Below are 14845 nucleotides of genomic sequence, written 5' to 3' on the forward strand. Positions count from 1 at the left end.
CATCTGTAACATGGATCAAAGAGGCAGACATTATGTTAAGTGAAATAAGCCAGTCCAAGAAGCTACATATAGCATTCTCTCACTCATTTATGGAAGCCAAAGAAGATGATCACATAATAGAGATATAAAAGTCATGACTACAGGCTATGAAAGGTAGGGAGGATAGAAAGAGGTTGGCTAATGGGTACCAAATACACTTAATTCTCATGTTCCATAGAATGGTGAATGGCAGGGTATCTGTTGCCTAAAGAAATTTATTAACTGTTTCAAAAAGAAGAGTTCAGGATTTCCACAACATAGAAATTATGCTATTTGAGGAAATGGAAATGCTAAAGTACTCTGTCTTGATCATTATGTATTTTATACATATATTGAGTTATAATACTGTTCTCCATAAAAGAAGGAGGAAAATGACTATCAGGGGTGACACCAATCAACATGGATATGTTAAATGGGTATGTTAAATTGAAACCCTGTTTTATATCTATTTGAAGGTGAAAATTAAAATGTAGAAAAAGAATATATATATATACGTATATATGTGTGTGTATATATATATGAAGTTTTGCCAACCAGGCACCGGTGGCTCATACCTGTAATCCTAGCTACTCAGGAGGCTGAGATCTGAGGATCCAAGTTTAAAGCCAACCCTGGCAGGGAAGTCCATGAGATTCTTATCTCCAACTAAGGATCAGAAAACTGGAAGTGGTGCTGTGGCTCAATGTGGTAGAGCACTAGCCTTCAGCAAAAGAGCTCAGGGATAGCACCCAGGCCTTGAGTTCAAGCCCCATGGCCAATGAAAAGGAATGAAAAAAGAAAAGCTGGGAAGGTGGCTCAGTGGTAGAGTGCATGCCTCCCATGAATGAGGCCCTGGATTTGATTCCTTAGCACCACATAAACAGAAAAGGCTAGGGGCTGGGAAGGTGGCTCGAGCGCTTGCCTTGCATGTATGAGGCCTTGGGTTCGATTCCTCAGCACCACATAAGCAAAAAGAAAAAAGCCGGAAGTGGCGCTGTGGCTCAAGTGGTAGAGCGCTAGCCTTGAGCTGAAGAGCTGAGGGACAGCGCCCAGGCTAAGAGTTCAGGCCCCACAACCGGACCCCCCCAAAAAAAAAAACCCAGAAAAAGCTGAAAAACAGACAGCGCCCAGGACCAGAGTTCAAGCCCCAAGACCAACAACAACAACAACAAAAGTTTTGCCAGGCTAGAATATTTCACCTGTAACTTTAGCTACTCTGAGGATTTATTTACTGCTGAAATCTGAGGATCTGAGTTTGAAGCCAGCTCAGGAAGATAGTTTAATTCTGGGAGACTCTCATCTCCAATTAACCAACAAAATCTGGAAGTGAAGGTATGCTCAAGTGGCAGAGTTTCAGCTTTGAACAAAAACACTACGGGAGAGCTTGAGACCCTGAGTTCAAGCCCCAGTACTGGTGTTGAAAAAAGGTTTTTATTGGCATATAATTACGTATACTTGTTTAAAAAAGAAAAATAAAAGTAGAACTCAAATACTTTTAAAGTTTTAATTTCTGGATTTTATTTTTTTTAAGGTAATAGGAACTTATTGGGTAATTCTCTACTGGTATGCAGGATCTAAAGTTTATAATTCCTATCAAGTAATAAAACTAGGAAAATTACTTATTGTGGAACAAAAAATAATTTTAAGCAAGTTTAAAGACATCCTTCTACCAAGATTTTACTGATGATTTCTGTCACTTTACAATCTCACATATCCAGCAGTCTGCTACTGGCAGTTTTACTTGGGAATATTAGTCTTGGCTTGACAACCAGTGAGAGCAAATCCCACTTCATAGTTACACTAAAGGAAAACCAACTGTGTGGGACAAAGTACTAAGAAACAGACTATCTGGAATCCCAACAATTGTGGCAAGTTCATTATTCCTTCAAAATAATCCAGGAGTCTGCTCAGTAGGTTTCAGCACAGTGATGCATTTTCACCATAAATCTATATGCACTTTTAGTTTAAAGAAATCCTCATGAAGTAAAAGTCTTAATGTTTCTTAGTAACAGACCTTTACCCTTTTGCTCACATAATTTGCTCATTCTTTTCTATATGCCTTTCTTACCCATATTCTATCTAAAATGGCTTTCTTATAATTTGTCAATACATGTTTTTCATAATCCAATTCATGATATTAATCTACCAAGTTAGCCTTGACACATTTCCCCTCAAATAATCATTGTACTGCTTTGCATAAACAGTATAATAATGATAGCTTTATTAGAATATCCACAACTTGCCTTTTTTCTTTTTTAATGCCAGTACTGGGACTTGAACTCAAAGCCTAGAGTTTTCACTTGGCATTTTCATTTAAGACTGGTGCTCCAGGGGTTGGAGGCATGGCTCAGGTCATAGAGCGAAAAATGTCAGATACCTAGTCCAAGTCTGGTATTAGACAAAAAAAAAGAAAAAAAAATTAAAAAGACTGGTCCTCTATCTCTTCAGCCACACCTCTACTTCTGGCATTTTCCTAGTTCACTGGAGATCCAATTCTCATGGACTTTTTCACCTTTGTTAGCTTTGAACTACACGTTCCTTAGATTTCAGCCTCCTGAGGGCAGCTAAGATTACAGGTGAGAACCATCAGTACCCTGCAACACAACTTGCTTTATTATGTACTTTGGGGTTTAGAGTTTTCATATATTTCTCTTTTTTCCAAGATAGAGTATGAATTTCTCAAGGGAAAGATGTATGTTTTACATTTTTGTTTCTTTCACAAGGCCTAGTATCTGTCCTGGCCAGGCAGAATTCCTCCTTATATTTTGTTGTGTTGTAGGTTCTCATACCTTCACATCTGAAAGCTTGGGGCTCCAATTGAATACTTTAGGAATAAAACCTGATTCTGCGACACTCTCCACAACTACCCAAGTTAACTTATAAAATAGGGCAGTAGAGGGGTAGGTACCTGATCAATTTTGACTTAGTCCTTAAATTAGTCCTCAATTCCTTTCACCAAGTCAGTTAACAATCTAACTTTATATTTCCTTCCTCCCATTTCTTTTTTTTTGGGGGGGGGTCTGGTCGTAGGGCCTCAACTCTGGGCCTGGGTGCTGTCCCTCAGCTCTTCATCTCAAGGCTAGCACTCTACCACTTGAGCCACAGCGCCACTTCCGGCTTTTTTCTTTTTGCTTATGTGGTGCTGAGGAATCGAACCCAGGGCCTCATGCATGCAAGGCAAGCGCTCTACCACTGAGCCAGCTTCTCAGCCCTTCCATTTCTTAAACTAGCTCTCTTACCTCTCTCTATCTTATCCTAATCTACATCACTACAAGATTCTGTAAGGCACATGACTGGCAGCAACTCACCTTCTCTTAGGAATTTGCCCTTACTTTGTTTGGTAATGACAGGACACAAGCAATAAATATCAGTAGAGAAAATTCAAGCTCAGGGCTGGGATGTAGCTCAGAAGCAAAGCGCTTGCCTAGCAAGTGCAACGTCCTGGGTTCGATCTCCAGTACCAAAAAAAAAAAAAAAAAGACAAAAAAATACAGTTGAAAAAAAGAAAATTCAAGCTCAAACATTCATTTTTGGAACAGGAAGCATGGCTCAAGGGGTAGGACACCAGTGGTAAGTGAAAAAAAAACAAGTAAAGCTTGAGGCCCTGAGCTCAAGCCCAAGCCCAAGCACATGAAAAACATCATCAGCTTTATCTGATAAAGTAAGATGTAGGGCCATTACTGGGTGAAAAAAATTTTAAACAAGTAAGTCCAGTGGGTGTTAGTGGCTCCTGCCTATAATCCTAGCTACTCAGGAGACTGAGAACTGAGAATTGAGGCTTGAAACCAGCACAGGCAGACAAATCTGAGAAACAAAAAGTAGCAAACAGTTGGAAACGGAGGCATGGCTTAAAATGGTAGAGCACCAGCCAAAAGGGAAAAAGACAAGCAAGAGCACAAGGCCCAGAGTTCAAGCCTCAGTTAAAAAAAAATCTGGGCAAGCCGGGTGCTGGTGGCTCACGCCTATAATCCTAGCTACTCAGGAGGCTAAGATCTGAGGATTGCGGTTCAAATCCAGCCCAGGCAGAAAAGACTGTGAGACTCCTATCTCCAATAGACTACTAGGAAGCTGGAAGTGGCGCTTGTAGCTCAAGTGGCAGAGTGCTCGCCTTGAGCTGAAGAGCGCAGGGACAGCGCCCAAGCCCAGAGTTCAAGCCCCATGACCGACAAAAAAAAAAAAAAAAAATCTGGGCAAAAAATTCTTCTGATCATATAAAATAATATTTATCAAAATGAACTCCAGGAAATGGGAAGACTTTTTTTCTTTTCTTTTTGTCTTGTTTATCTTTCTTTGGGGTGGTAATGGCACAGAAAAGTTGGGACAAAAGGTTAACAAATGCAGTACTCAGTAGACACTATGTTGAAAATTAACTATATAACTTGTGGAAGGGGACAGGAGGGAAAAACTAGGGAGGGGTGACAGTTGTCCAAAAAGAAATGTACTTGCTACCTGACTTATGAAATGGTAACCACTCTGTATATCACCTTTATAATAATAAAAATATTTGACTAACCCTGACCTCCCTAAAAAAGAAGAGGTGAAGCCTGGCACTGGTGGCTCATGCCTGTAATCCTAGCTATTCAGGAGGCTGAGATCTGAGGATTGTGGTTCAAAGCCAGCCCGGGCAGGAAAGTCCATGAAACTCTTATCTCTAATAAAACACTCAAAAACCGGAAGTAGCACTGTGGCTCAAGCAGTAGAGCGCTCACCTTGAGCTGAAGAGCACAGGGACAGTGCCCAAGCCTAGAGTTCAAGCCCCACGACCGACCAAAAAAAAAAAAAAAGGTGAGAGGACCTATATGTTCTACAACTAAGAAGTATTTTACTGAGAGTTGATTTTATGTCTATTGTTTGGACTTGGTATGGTATATGCTCCCAATGTCAACTCTTTTTCAAAAGGTTCCTTGGGAAGAATTAACCCTTAATGTTCTGAGGATGTTGATTTCAGGTAAGAAATCAAGACTTAGAGGACCAAACTCAAGAAATAATGGTTTTCCAATGGCTGGCTATGTCAGGAGAGGACCATATTTCTCTGAACCACTCTGTGAGGACATGTCTGTCTCTAGTCAAGCATAGTTTACCATACTAAGAGATGCCAGGTGAACTCATTACAGATGACAAAAATATCAAGGAAGCAAGTTTATCAGATTTATCATTTTTATGATTGTGTGACAAGAGACCAAGAAAATCACTCATACATCAACTCCAGTTCCAAAGAATACTGACTTACTTCAGGTGATAGAACTCTACCATTTTTAAGTTTCTCATCCACACTGTTTCTTTGTCTCTGGAGAAGATCCTTTTCTTTCTGAAGAACTTGAACTTGTTCTGAAATCTTTATTTTCTCCTCAGCTGTACTGCTTTCAAACTGCATATTCTTTTCAGACAATTCCTGGTCCAACAAGTTCAGGCGAGTTGATATTTTCAAACTATCAGTGCTTAAGGCCTAAAAAGATACAATCCACCAAATACCCCCAAAACAGTTACGAGAAATCCAGACTGTGTATAAATCAGAAAAAAAAGAGAAAATTACTAAGTGAATGCATTTTTTGCTTTTAAATTATTTTCTCCCATAGATTTTTTTTGGGGGTTCATTATCAAAATCTTATGTTGAGGCCAGGTGGTGGTGGCTCTCTTCTAAAATGCTAGCTAGTCAAATGGCTGAGACCTAGAGGAACCAGGTTCAAAGTCAGCTCATGCAGTCCATAAGACTCCATCTCTAATTACCCAACCAAATGCCAAACTGGAGGTATGACTCAAGTGGTAAAGTACCAGCTGTGAGCAAGCAAGATGAACAAGTGTATGAGGCATTGAATTCAAGCCCCAGTACAGGAGTACGAATGTGTGCATATGCGTGTGCACACACACGCACATACACACAAATACTAAGCTGAATGTATTAAAAAATAGATTTAAACTAAGAATTTACTACCAAGAATGCCTTAAGTGAGGTTTTCAGAGATAGTTTTTCTTTTTTATTATTTTCTAAATCGAACAGTCTTTTACCTTAGCTTATTACAAAGAACTGTAATTCCCTAGATGTTGATATTTGCTGTGTTTTAAACATAAAATTTGGTTTTATCTATACATCATTCTAGTCAGAAAATATTATAGCTTACACTAAAATATTTTTATCTCAGTCTCTCCCTAGCTATGTGGCCTCCTATAAGACACTTGAGTTCTCTACTCCTCAGTTTTGATACCTATAAGCTGGAAGCAGTAGTGCCTATTCCAGGATTGTTGTGAGGATTTGAAGCAACCAAGAATGTCAAAAAGTTTATAGATATGCAATAAGTAGTGTGTGTATACGTTTGTGTCTCTGTACACACAGAGATGTAATGGTACAAAGACTTTAACTCAGGGCCTGGGCCCTGTCCTGTAGCTTTTTTTGCTCAAAGCTGGCATCTCTAGTTCTTGTTTGGGGGTGGTTAACTGGAGATGAGTCTCACAGACTTTCCTTCCCAACTGGTTCTGAACCATGATCCTCAAATCTCAGCCACCTGAGTAGACTGGATTACAGGCCTGAGCTGCTGGTGCGTAGTAGCAGTAGTTATAAATGTAAATGTGTGTGTGTGTGTGTGTGTGTGTGTGTGTGTAGCCATATATTTACTAGCATAAAGTTTATCATTAAAAAAGTAGTTCCTTCTCATAACCTTCACCAGAGTCCTACTCCCTAAACAAGCTGCTTCCCATCCTTTTAGATGTTTCTTCTGGTTTTTTGGTCCACATGTCTAAATTTAGATACTGTCCATCATCTGTATATTATAGAGTTTAGCACTCTTATCCCTCCCCTTCTCACTTACCCCCTCCCTACCTTCATTCTCCCAATTTAAGTTCTAGTACAGCTTTTAGTTACATCAGTATTCATTTACACCTTATTAGGACTTTGCAACTATTAGTCATAGCTCATCTACCTAACATAGAATGATCATACTCCAATTTTGGTACCCTATAAGTAAAATAAAACTATAAAATTCCTTCCCACACTTTCTTCTTTTGACTAAACTTATCAGGAAATCTTTTTAATACATTCTTTTCTGAAAACATTCTGCCTATAGCCTCCATTCTCCTGCTGGATCACATTTTGGGGATCTGAAGTCTTTTTCATAATTCATGGTTTTATTGTGGAGGACATCCTACACTAGTTTCCTAAGACAGGTTTGATTGGGGATTTTTTAACATGAAAAATGTCCACATTCCATCTTCACATTTGATTAAGAGTTTAGCTAAGAGAAGAAATACTAACTGAAAATGTTTCCTCATAAATTTGAAGCTGGCTTCATGTCTTTTACTTCCTAGTGAAGAAAGTTGAAAAGCCCAGTGCCATTCTGATTCTTGAGGTAGATAAGCAACTAGTCTTTTCTACTTAGAAGCTTTCAGAATCTTTTTTTTTCCCTTTGTGCACCTAAACCTTCATAATGCTTTGCTTAGGGTATTCATTTTTCTAGATCCTTGAAAATTAGTGCTGAAATTTTTTATACTGTGTGTTTCATAATCTCTCCTGCTTCTTTTTTGTTTCTTTCTGGAATTCCCACTATTTAAAAATTGGACTTCCTAGTTTAAAATATTTTTTATTTTCTTGTGCTTTGCCTTTTAACTTACTGAGATTTTTCAACTGTATCCTCTAACCCTTTTAATGTTCAACAGTTCTTTCATGTTTTCATAACTTGTAGTTCTTGTTTGATGGATATAGTAATATCATTTATCACATCAAGAATACCAAGATCTTTGTTGGAAGATTTTTAAGCTTCTAGTTGTCTCTAATTTCTCTGAGTTCTTTTTTCTCTCTGGTATTTGTCTTTAATGTTAGTGGTATTCCTTTAATATTGGTAACATTGAAGAGTCAGACACTAAATAGTTGGTAAGTTAGCTGACATAGCTATAATCACTTGGGAGGCTGAGGCAGGAGGATCTCAAGTTTGAGGGCACATAACAAAACTGTCTTAAACAAACAAAACCCCCAAAACCTAATAAGATGGGATGAGTGATGGATGGGTGAGATTAATTAGAATTTATTGTAAATGTGTGGAAATGGAACAATGAAAGCCCCCCACCCCAAGTAATAACTATTGTAAGCTAATAAAAAGAATGTGTGGTTTTAGATATATATATATATATATATGTATATGTCATATATATATATATATATATATATATATATATATAATGTCAGATTCCAAATAGGAATCTGAATTGTATGTGTGTGTGAGAAAGAGAGACAAAGAGAGAGAGAGAGAGAGAGAGGAGAGAGAGAGACCGAGCAAGCCAGTCTCAGGGTTTGAATTGAGGGCCTGGTCACTGTTCTTTGTGCTTAAGGTTAAGTGCCCTACAACTTTGAGCCACAGTACCAATTTTAGCTTATTGGTAGTTAACTCTGGAGATTTGGAGATAAGATTCTCACAGACTTTCCTGCCTAGGCTGTCTTTGAACTGCAACCCTCAAATCTCAGCCTCCTGAGTAGTTAGGATTACAGGAGTAAGCCACCTACACCCAGCTCCAAGTCTTAAAATCTCTAAGTTTTAAAATCTCTTTTTAGGAATGATTTCAGAAAATTTGCTGATCTTCTAGGAAGTACAAATCCACCTTCAAACATCTTTGAATTGGAAATCACGGTTAGGAACTGGATGGCTTAGAATTCATAGGTATGTTTACATTCATTCTCTGTTTGGAATATTTGACCAATGCTGACCTTCTGATGTACTTATTTAGTTCAATCTTCAAAAAATAAACCACATTGCCCTGTTTTTATCCTGTGCCTTACTTCTGCCTTCTGAAAATTCTAGCCACCTTACTTCTATCTTTTTGCTGTTCTAGGTGAATTGTAGCTCACTAAAGCCATTAATTTTTTAAGGAACAAAAAAAGCTAAAGCTAAAAACCTTGCTCTTCATTTTTAATATTGTATGTTTCATAATACATTTGTGTCATATAGCCCTCATTTCTGTCTTTCTAGACATGTATTTTAGCTTCTTCTCTTCTGCTAAATCATTAACTTTGATTTGCTTTCCATTTTATAGTTCTTTTTAGTCTTTTGTTCTCTTATTTCCTTTACTGTTTTCATAGCCTTTTCTTCAATAGGAGTTTTAATGAGATATAATTCGTACACCATATAATTAATCTATTTAAGGTATATAAATGAGGTTACATATATTCAGAGTTATCAATAAAAACATTTTCATCAATCCTCAAAAAAGAAACACCATCCCTAGTAACAGTAATTCCATTTCCTCCCTAATACCCCATAGCCTAGGCAACCATCATTTTACTTTCTGCTCCATGGAATTATGTATTGTGGTCTCAAGCTCAGGAGTCTCATGCCTCAGCCACCTAAGTACTGGGATTACAAGTGTGTGTTACCATGCCAAGCACCAACACTTCTTACTGTTTACTGATTGTAGCCATCCTATTTGAATGTGAAATGGTATTTTGATTTGTATTACTTCAATGGCTATGTTGAACATTGTTTTATGTGTTTATTAGTCACTTCCATATCTTCATTGAAGAAATCTCTTTTCAGATCCTTTTCCCATTTTTAAATTTTCATTATTTTTTTTGAAGGAAGGTATTACTATATATCCCAGGTTGGCCTTGAACTAACAATCAACTTGTTTATCCTCTTGAGCTCTGGGATTACAGGCAAGTTTTTATTATTGAGTTATAAGAGTTCTTTCTTTTTTTTGGGCGGGGGGTCCAGTTGTGGGGCCTGAACTCTGGGCCTGGGCGCTGTCCCTCAGCTTTTCAGCTCAAGGCTAGCGCTCTACCACTTGAGCCACAGCGCCACTTCCAGCTTTTTTTCTTTTTGCTTATGTGGTGCTGAGGAATCGAACCCAGGGCCTCATGCATGCAAGGCAAGCACTCTACCACTGAGCCACCTTCCCAGCCCAAGAGTTCTTTCTTTTTTCATTATGTTATTATCTTTAAGTAGTGTACAAAGGAGTTACCATTCAACAAATCAGTTTATAAATACAATTCCATCTTGATCAATGTGTAAGAGTTCTTAATATTTCTGTGTATGTATGTATGTATGTGTGTATGTGTATATGGAAAGTGCTAGGATTTGAACTTGTGGCCATGTGCTTGCTAGACAGGTGCTCTACTACTTGAGCCACACCTCCAGCCCCCTTTATATATTCTGAGTCCCATATCAAATTATCTGCAAATATTTTCCCTTGTTCTATTCTATAAAGTGGTCTATTTTACTTTCTTGTTAGTGTCCTTTGCATCACAAATACTTTAAATTTTGATATAACACACTTTATTTTTCATTCTTTTATTGTCTATGCTTTAGGATAATATCTAAGAAATGATCAATTAACATATAAAGTCAAAGATTTATGCCTGTGTAAGAGTTTTATGGTTTTAGCTCTTTGCTGTATGTCATCCATTTTAGATTAGTTTTAGTTTTTCTTTAAAATTTCTTTTTTTTTCTTTTTAAGGTTTACTTAGTAAGATTTATTTTAGCACTTCAGGGATAAAGTAGGAAGAAGTAGAAACATTCTTTGCTCCCCACACAGGATATGGGAGTTAAAGGCTCCTTGTTTGCTTTACTTTCTGAAACAAGGTCTTGGTATATAATACAGGTTGATCTTCAACTCATGATCCTTGTTCCTCAGCCTCCAAATCTGAGATAATAGATGTGAGTTACCATGCCTGGCTTGTGTCCAATGTGAATTTATGTACAATGTGAATAAATTCCTTTTCTGTCATTTTAGTAAGGCAATATGCTTGTGTTCAATCAATCATATTCCTTGTCTGAAATGTGTATAATCAGATTTTATAAATATTTCTTAAACATTGGATGACATTTTAAGGCTTTTGTTCCAGAAAGATTCTAATTTCAAGTTTCTCTTGGATAATTAAAAGTTTTTAAAGATCAATTCTCCTTTGCTTTTTTGTGATTTCCATTAATTTGTGCTCCCTACTTACCTAAAAAGTATACCTCCTTAAAAAGAGAAAACATTTGTTTTCTTTTAGTTTCTTTCCTGTATCATGAAGTAAACTTATTTCAGCGAAAGCATTTTCTTCCTAATGTTTATTTTTTGTTCTGTTTTTCTTTCCATTTGTAATATAGAACATATAAAAGTCTGATTTTCTTTTGTTTACTCACATGGGATTTTAATATTTTTTGAGGGATAAATTTTTACATTTGACCCTGACAGCCAGTTTTAGCAAGTTATCTGGATGTAGTGCCAGCAACTAGGCTGGTTGGAGTGACCACCCTGACATTATTCAGCGGCCTTTGCTTAAAGCTACTTCAATAGAGATTGGGAAATGGAGGTAAATAAAGGTTCCTATTATTATTAGCATATTATATTGATGTGCAGAGGTTAAGATCACACGATTAACTCAGATCTCACTGGTCATGATGCTGGCTAGATGGCAAGTGTAATAGAAGGGCTCTTCACTGATCCTCTAGTCCATGACTCAATGTGTGGATGACCCGGGACCCAACACTGGCTAGAGGTGAATCATCTTCTTCAAGTTTGAGTAAAACAGCTTCATTTTTAGATGCTGTTGCTGACAAAATGGCTTTTCCCACAACCATTTCTTTTTCAAAAATTTGAAATTTAGACAAACTTGTCCATAAAACTACGTCTTTAACTCACTCCTAAAATGCAACTCATCCAGTAAAACCTTTGTGAAGTTTTAAAACTCTTTATAACTTAAAAACAAGCAAATCATCATTTTACAAAATTTTCTTTCTTTTATAAGAATCCTACCAATTCCTAACTTTGAATAGTGGTGATAGCTAGATAGATTTAAAATTCATTCTTCTAAATTATCCATCTTTAAATATAGTATCAAATGATACAATTAGTTTAAAATACTAAAGTTAATAAGTCTTAATAAAGATTGCCTAGGGCTTGGAGGAAAGGAAGTGAAGAGTTACTGCATAATGGTTACAGAGTTTCTATTTGTGTTATCAAAAAGTTTTAAAAATAGATAGTTGTAATAGTTTTACAACACTAGAGATGTAATTACTGCCATTGAATTATTCAATAGAGATTAAAATGGCAAATTTTAGGGTGGGTGAGGCAGGAAGATCTCAAGTTCAAGGCCATTCAAATGATAAATATTACATTTTAAAATATTTTGCCACAATAATGAAGTTAATAATCATACCTGAAGAGCACTCACCATTTCACTTAAATAATGGAAATGTTTTGGTGATGGTTGTCTGGTAACAATAAGAAAAATATACTGAGGGGCTGGGAAGGTGGCTCAGTGGTAGAGCGCTTGCCTTGCATGCTTGAGGCCCTGAGTTCGATTCCTCAGCACCACATAAGCAAAAAGAAATAAGCCGGAAGTGGCGCTGTGACTCAAGTGGTAGAGCGCTAGCCTTGAGCTGAATTGCTGAGGGACAGCACCCAGGCCCAGAGTTCAGGCCCCATGACCAGACCCCACCCCCCCAAAAAAAAGAAAAGAAAAAAAGAAAAATATACTGAGAATAAGAATACTTTTTTTTGGCATTACTGGGTAATGAACTCCAGGCCTCATGCTTATAACACTCCACCACTTGAACCTTCCTTGGACTAGCTTTTGGTTTCTAACTTCATAATTATACAATTCAGTTTTTAGGGGAAAAAAATCCTAGAACCAGAATTAAATAACAAATTAAATGGAATACCTGACTAGATCTCAACTTCTTACTCTCCAGGTGGCTCTTCTCCTGTAGCAAGGCCTCCTTCTTAGAAACTATGGCTTCCCGTTTCTTTAGGTCTTCTTCCAGCTGGTCTAATTCTTGGCGTTGGTTCAGAACTTTCTCTACTTCCTCATCTAACCATTTCTTTTGCTCATCCAATTTCTATATTAAAATTTCAAAGAAACATAATTTGTTTTTCCTCCTACCATAAAGATTACATAGTGATACTATAATTTTGGACTGGCGAAAACCTCTGAAATAAACATTAAAACAATCAGTAAAAAATAACTCATGTTCCTGTCTGAAACCATAAGGAGTGGTTCTACTTAACCTGTTGTGTTGCTTTATTAAAAATTAAAATTGATTCCCCAAATATGTTCAAGAGTGTGAAGCATTTCAGCCTGAAAAAAAAAGGAAAGACAAATTTCTCTACCTGTATTAAAGATTCCCAGCATGGGAATTTTGAGAGGTGCACATCTCCCTCATAATACTTACATGGACAGTTGCTCTACTAGTCTATCATCCCTTAGCTTGAGCTAATCGATTGACTGTAGGAGCTGTGCTTTTTACCTCTCTATCCATAATAGGTGCAGTGTTGCCTGGCCCACAAACGCCACTAAATAAAATGTTAATTGAAGAAGTAAATAAATGCTTAATTCAATCATTAATCAATGGGATAACAACCCAATCTACATTGTAGTTAACTTCTTAGAAGATAAAAAGCTAGAAAGTTGTATTTTGTTAAAGAAACAAGTAACATAAGTACAAATGGAGTATGAACAAATGGAATATGACTTTGATGTACTCTACCAAAAGGACAGAGTAGTATCATAAAGATACTGAAACAATAAACAGAAAAATCAACATATACTATTGTCTAGCTGCTAATTGGCCTGGTAAAAGTAACTCCTACAAGTTAGTACTGTGTCTCAATACCTCAGTGAGGTAGTAAAGATGCATGAGATAAAGAGAGCAAAGTGGCCAAGGCAACTCACTAGCACAAAGCTAGTGAGTCTAACATACAGGTCTACATACTATACTCTTATACTGAATTCTAAAATAGAAGCTTGACAATCATTAGGGCAGGAAAAGAGAGTTAACTATTGAAAATAATTTCCATTTGTTTTAGCCTTAGACAGTCTAATATGAGACCTACAAAGTCTGCAATGAAACAAACTCAATTATTCTTCAACTGTGAGTGGAGTTTGAAAGAAGACCTTTGTAAGCTCTGTTCCAATAGGAGAAAAACCAAAACACAAAAGTAAATCACTGTTAAAATATTTCTGGGTAAAGAGAGTATGTGTGGGAATATATCCATGTCCTAACTGTCACTAATAAGATATATAAAATTTAAGGGAAGTAAAGTTTTCACAATTAAGATAGATGTATTTACATTTGGAGTATAATACAATTTTACACACATTATTTTCCTTAAAGTATTTTCATTTCTTTGAACTTTGAAATTATTTCATGGAATTATGACTTTTTAATTTGCAAATGAAGAACTAAAATAACAGTTCTTTAAAATTTATTAGGTATATCCAATTTGGAGCTGTTTGAATGTAGAGCTCTGATTTTTAGAAATACATCTGTGTCCAAACTGCAGTCAGAATAAAAAGAAGCTAACGAACACAGAGTCCACATCTGTATTCCATAACCTTCAAATAAACATATTTCTTTAAAAATAATAATAACAAGCAATTTCTGGATCAGAAAATAATTTTAGTATTAAGGAATATTAAAAATTTTACACATGAGTATTTGAGATTTTATTCAGAATGCACACTTTTGATTTCTAGTTAGACAACCATCAAAAGGAAGAGGAAACAAACACTGCACAGAACTAACAAACCTGGAGTGGTTCTACCTGTCCATAAAGGCCTTTTCTCCGTTGCAAGTAACATGCGTCCATGTCCTGAGCTTTTAGTTTTAGATCTTCTTCCTGTTTGTTTTTTAACTGGAGCTCCTGTAAAAAAAAAATTAAAGACACTTCAGCACTTTTACTACCTGGCTATCATTAATTATGCAGAAAATTAAAAAAAATCATGCAGAAAATAGCTTTCATCTCATTTGCTGTTCTTTATTTTGGGTACTGTAACTTAAACTCAGGGTCTTGAATGTGCTAAGGGCATACCCTACCATTGAGCTATACTCACCACAGCCTGAGAATCAATTTCTTAACATTT

The 14845-nt window shown here is 36.6% G+C and overlaps 1 protein-coding gene across 1 annotated transcript in view; it reads right to left on the reverse strand.

The window, feature by feature from the left end:
• The window catches only part of Kif27 (kinesin family member 27), a 96949-nt gene that overhangs the window by 16878 nt on the left and 65226 nt on the right, over nt 1-14845 (reverse strand). Inside the window, exons 12-14 of the mRNA XM_013031054.1 lie at nt 14512-14625; nt 12645-12821; nt 5249-5464 (exon numbers count right to left, since the gene is read on the reverse strand). Of these exons, the coding sequence (XP_012886508.1) occupies nt 5249-5464; nt 12645-12821; nt 14512-14625 (507 nt within the window). The remainder of the gene's footprint in view (nt 1-5248; nt 5465-12644; nt 12822-14511; nt 14626-14845) is intronic.

This window comes from Dipodomys ordii, unplaced genomic scaffold (assembly GCF_000151885.1).
Source record: "Dipodomys ordii isolate 6190 unplaced genomic scaffold, Dord_2.0 Scaffold137, whole genome shotgun sequence".
Taxonomy (NCBI): Eukaryota; Metazoa; Chordata; class Mammalia; order Rodentia; family Heteromyidae; genus Dipodomys; species Dipodomys ordii.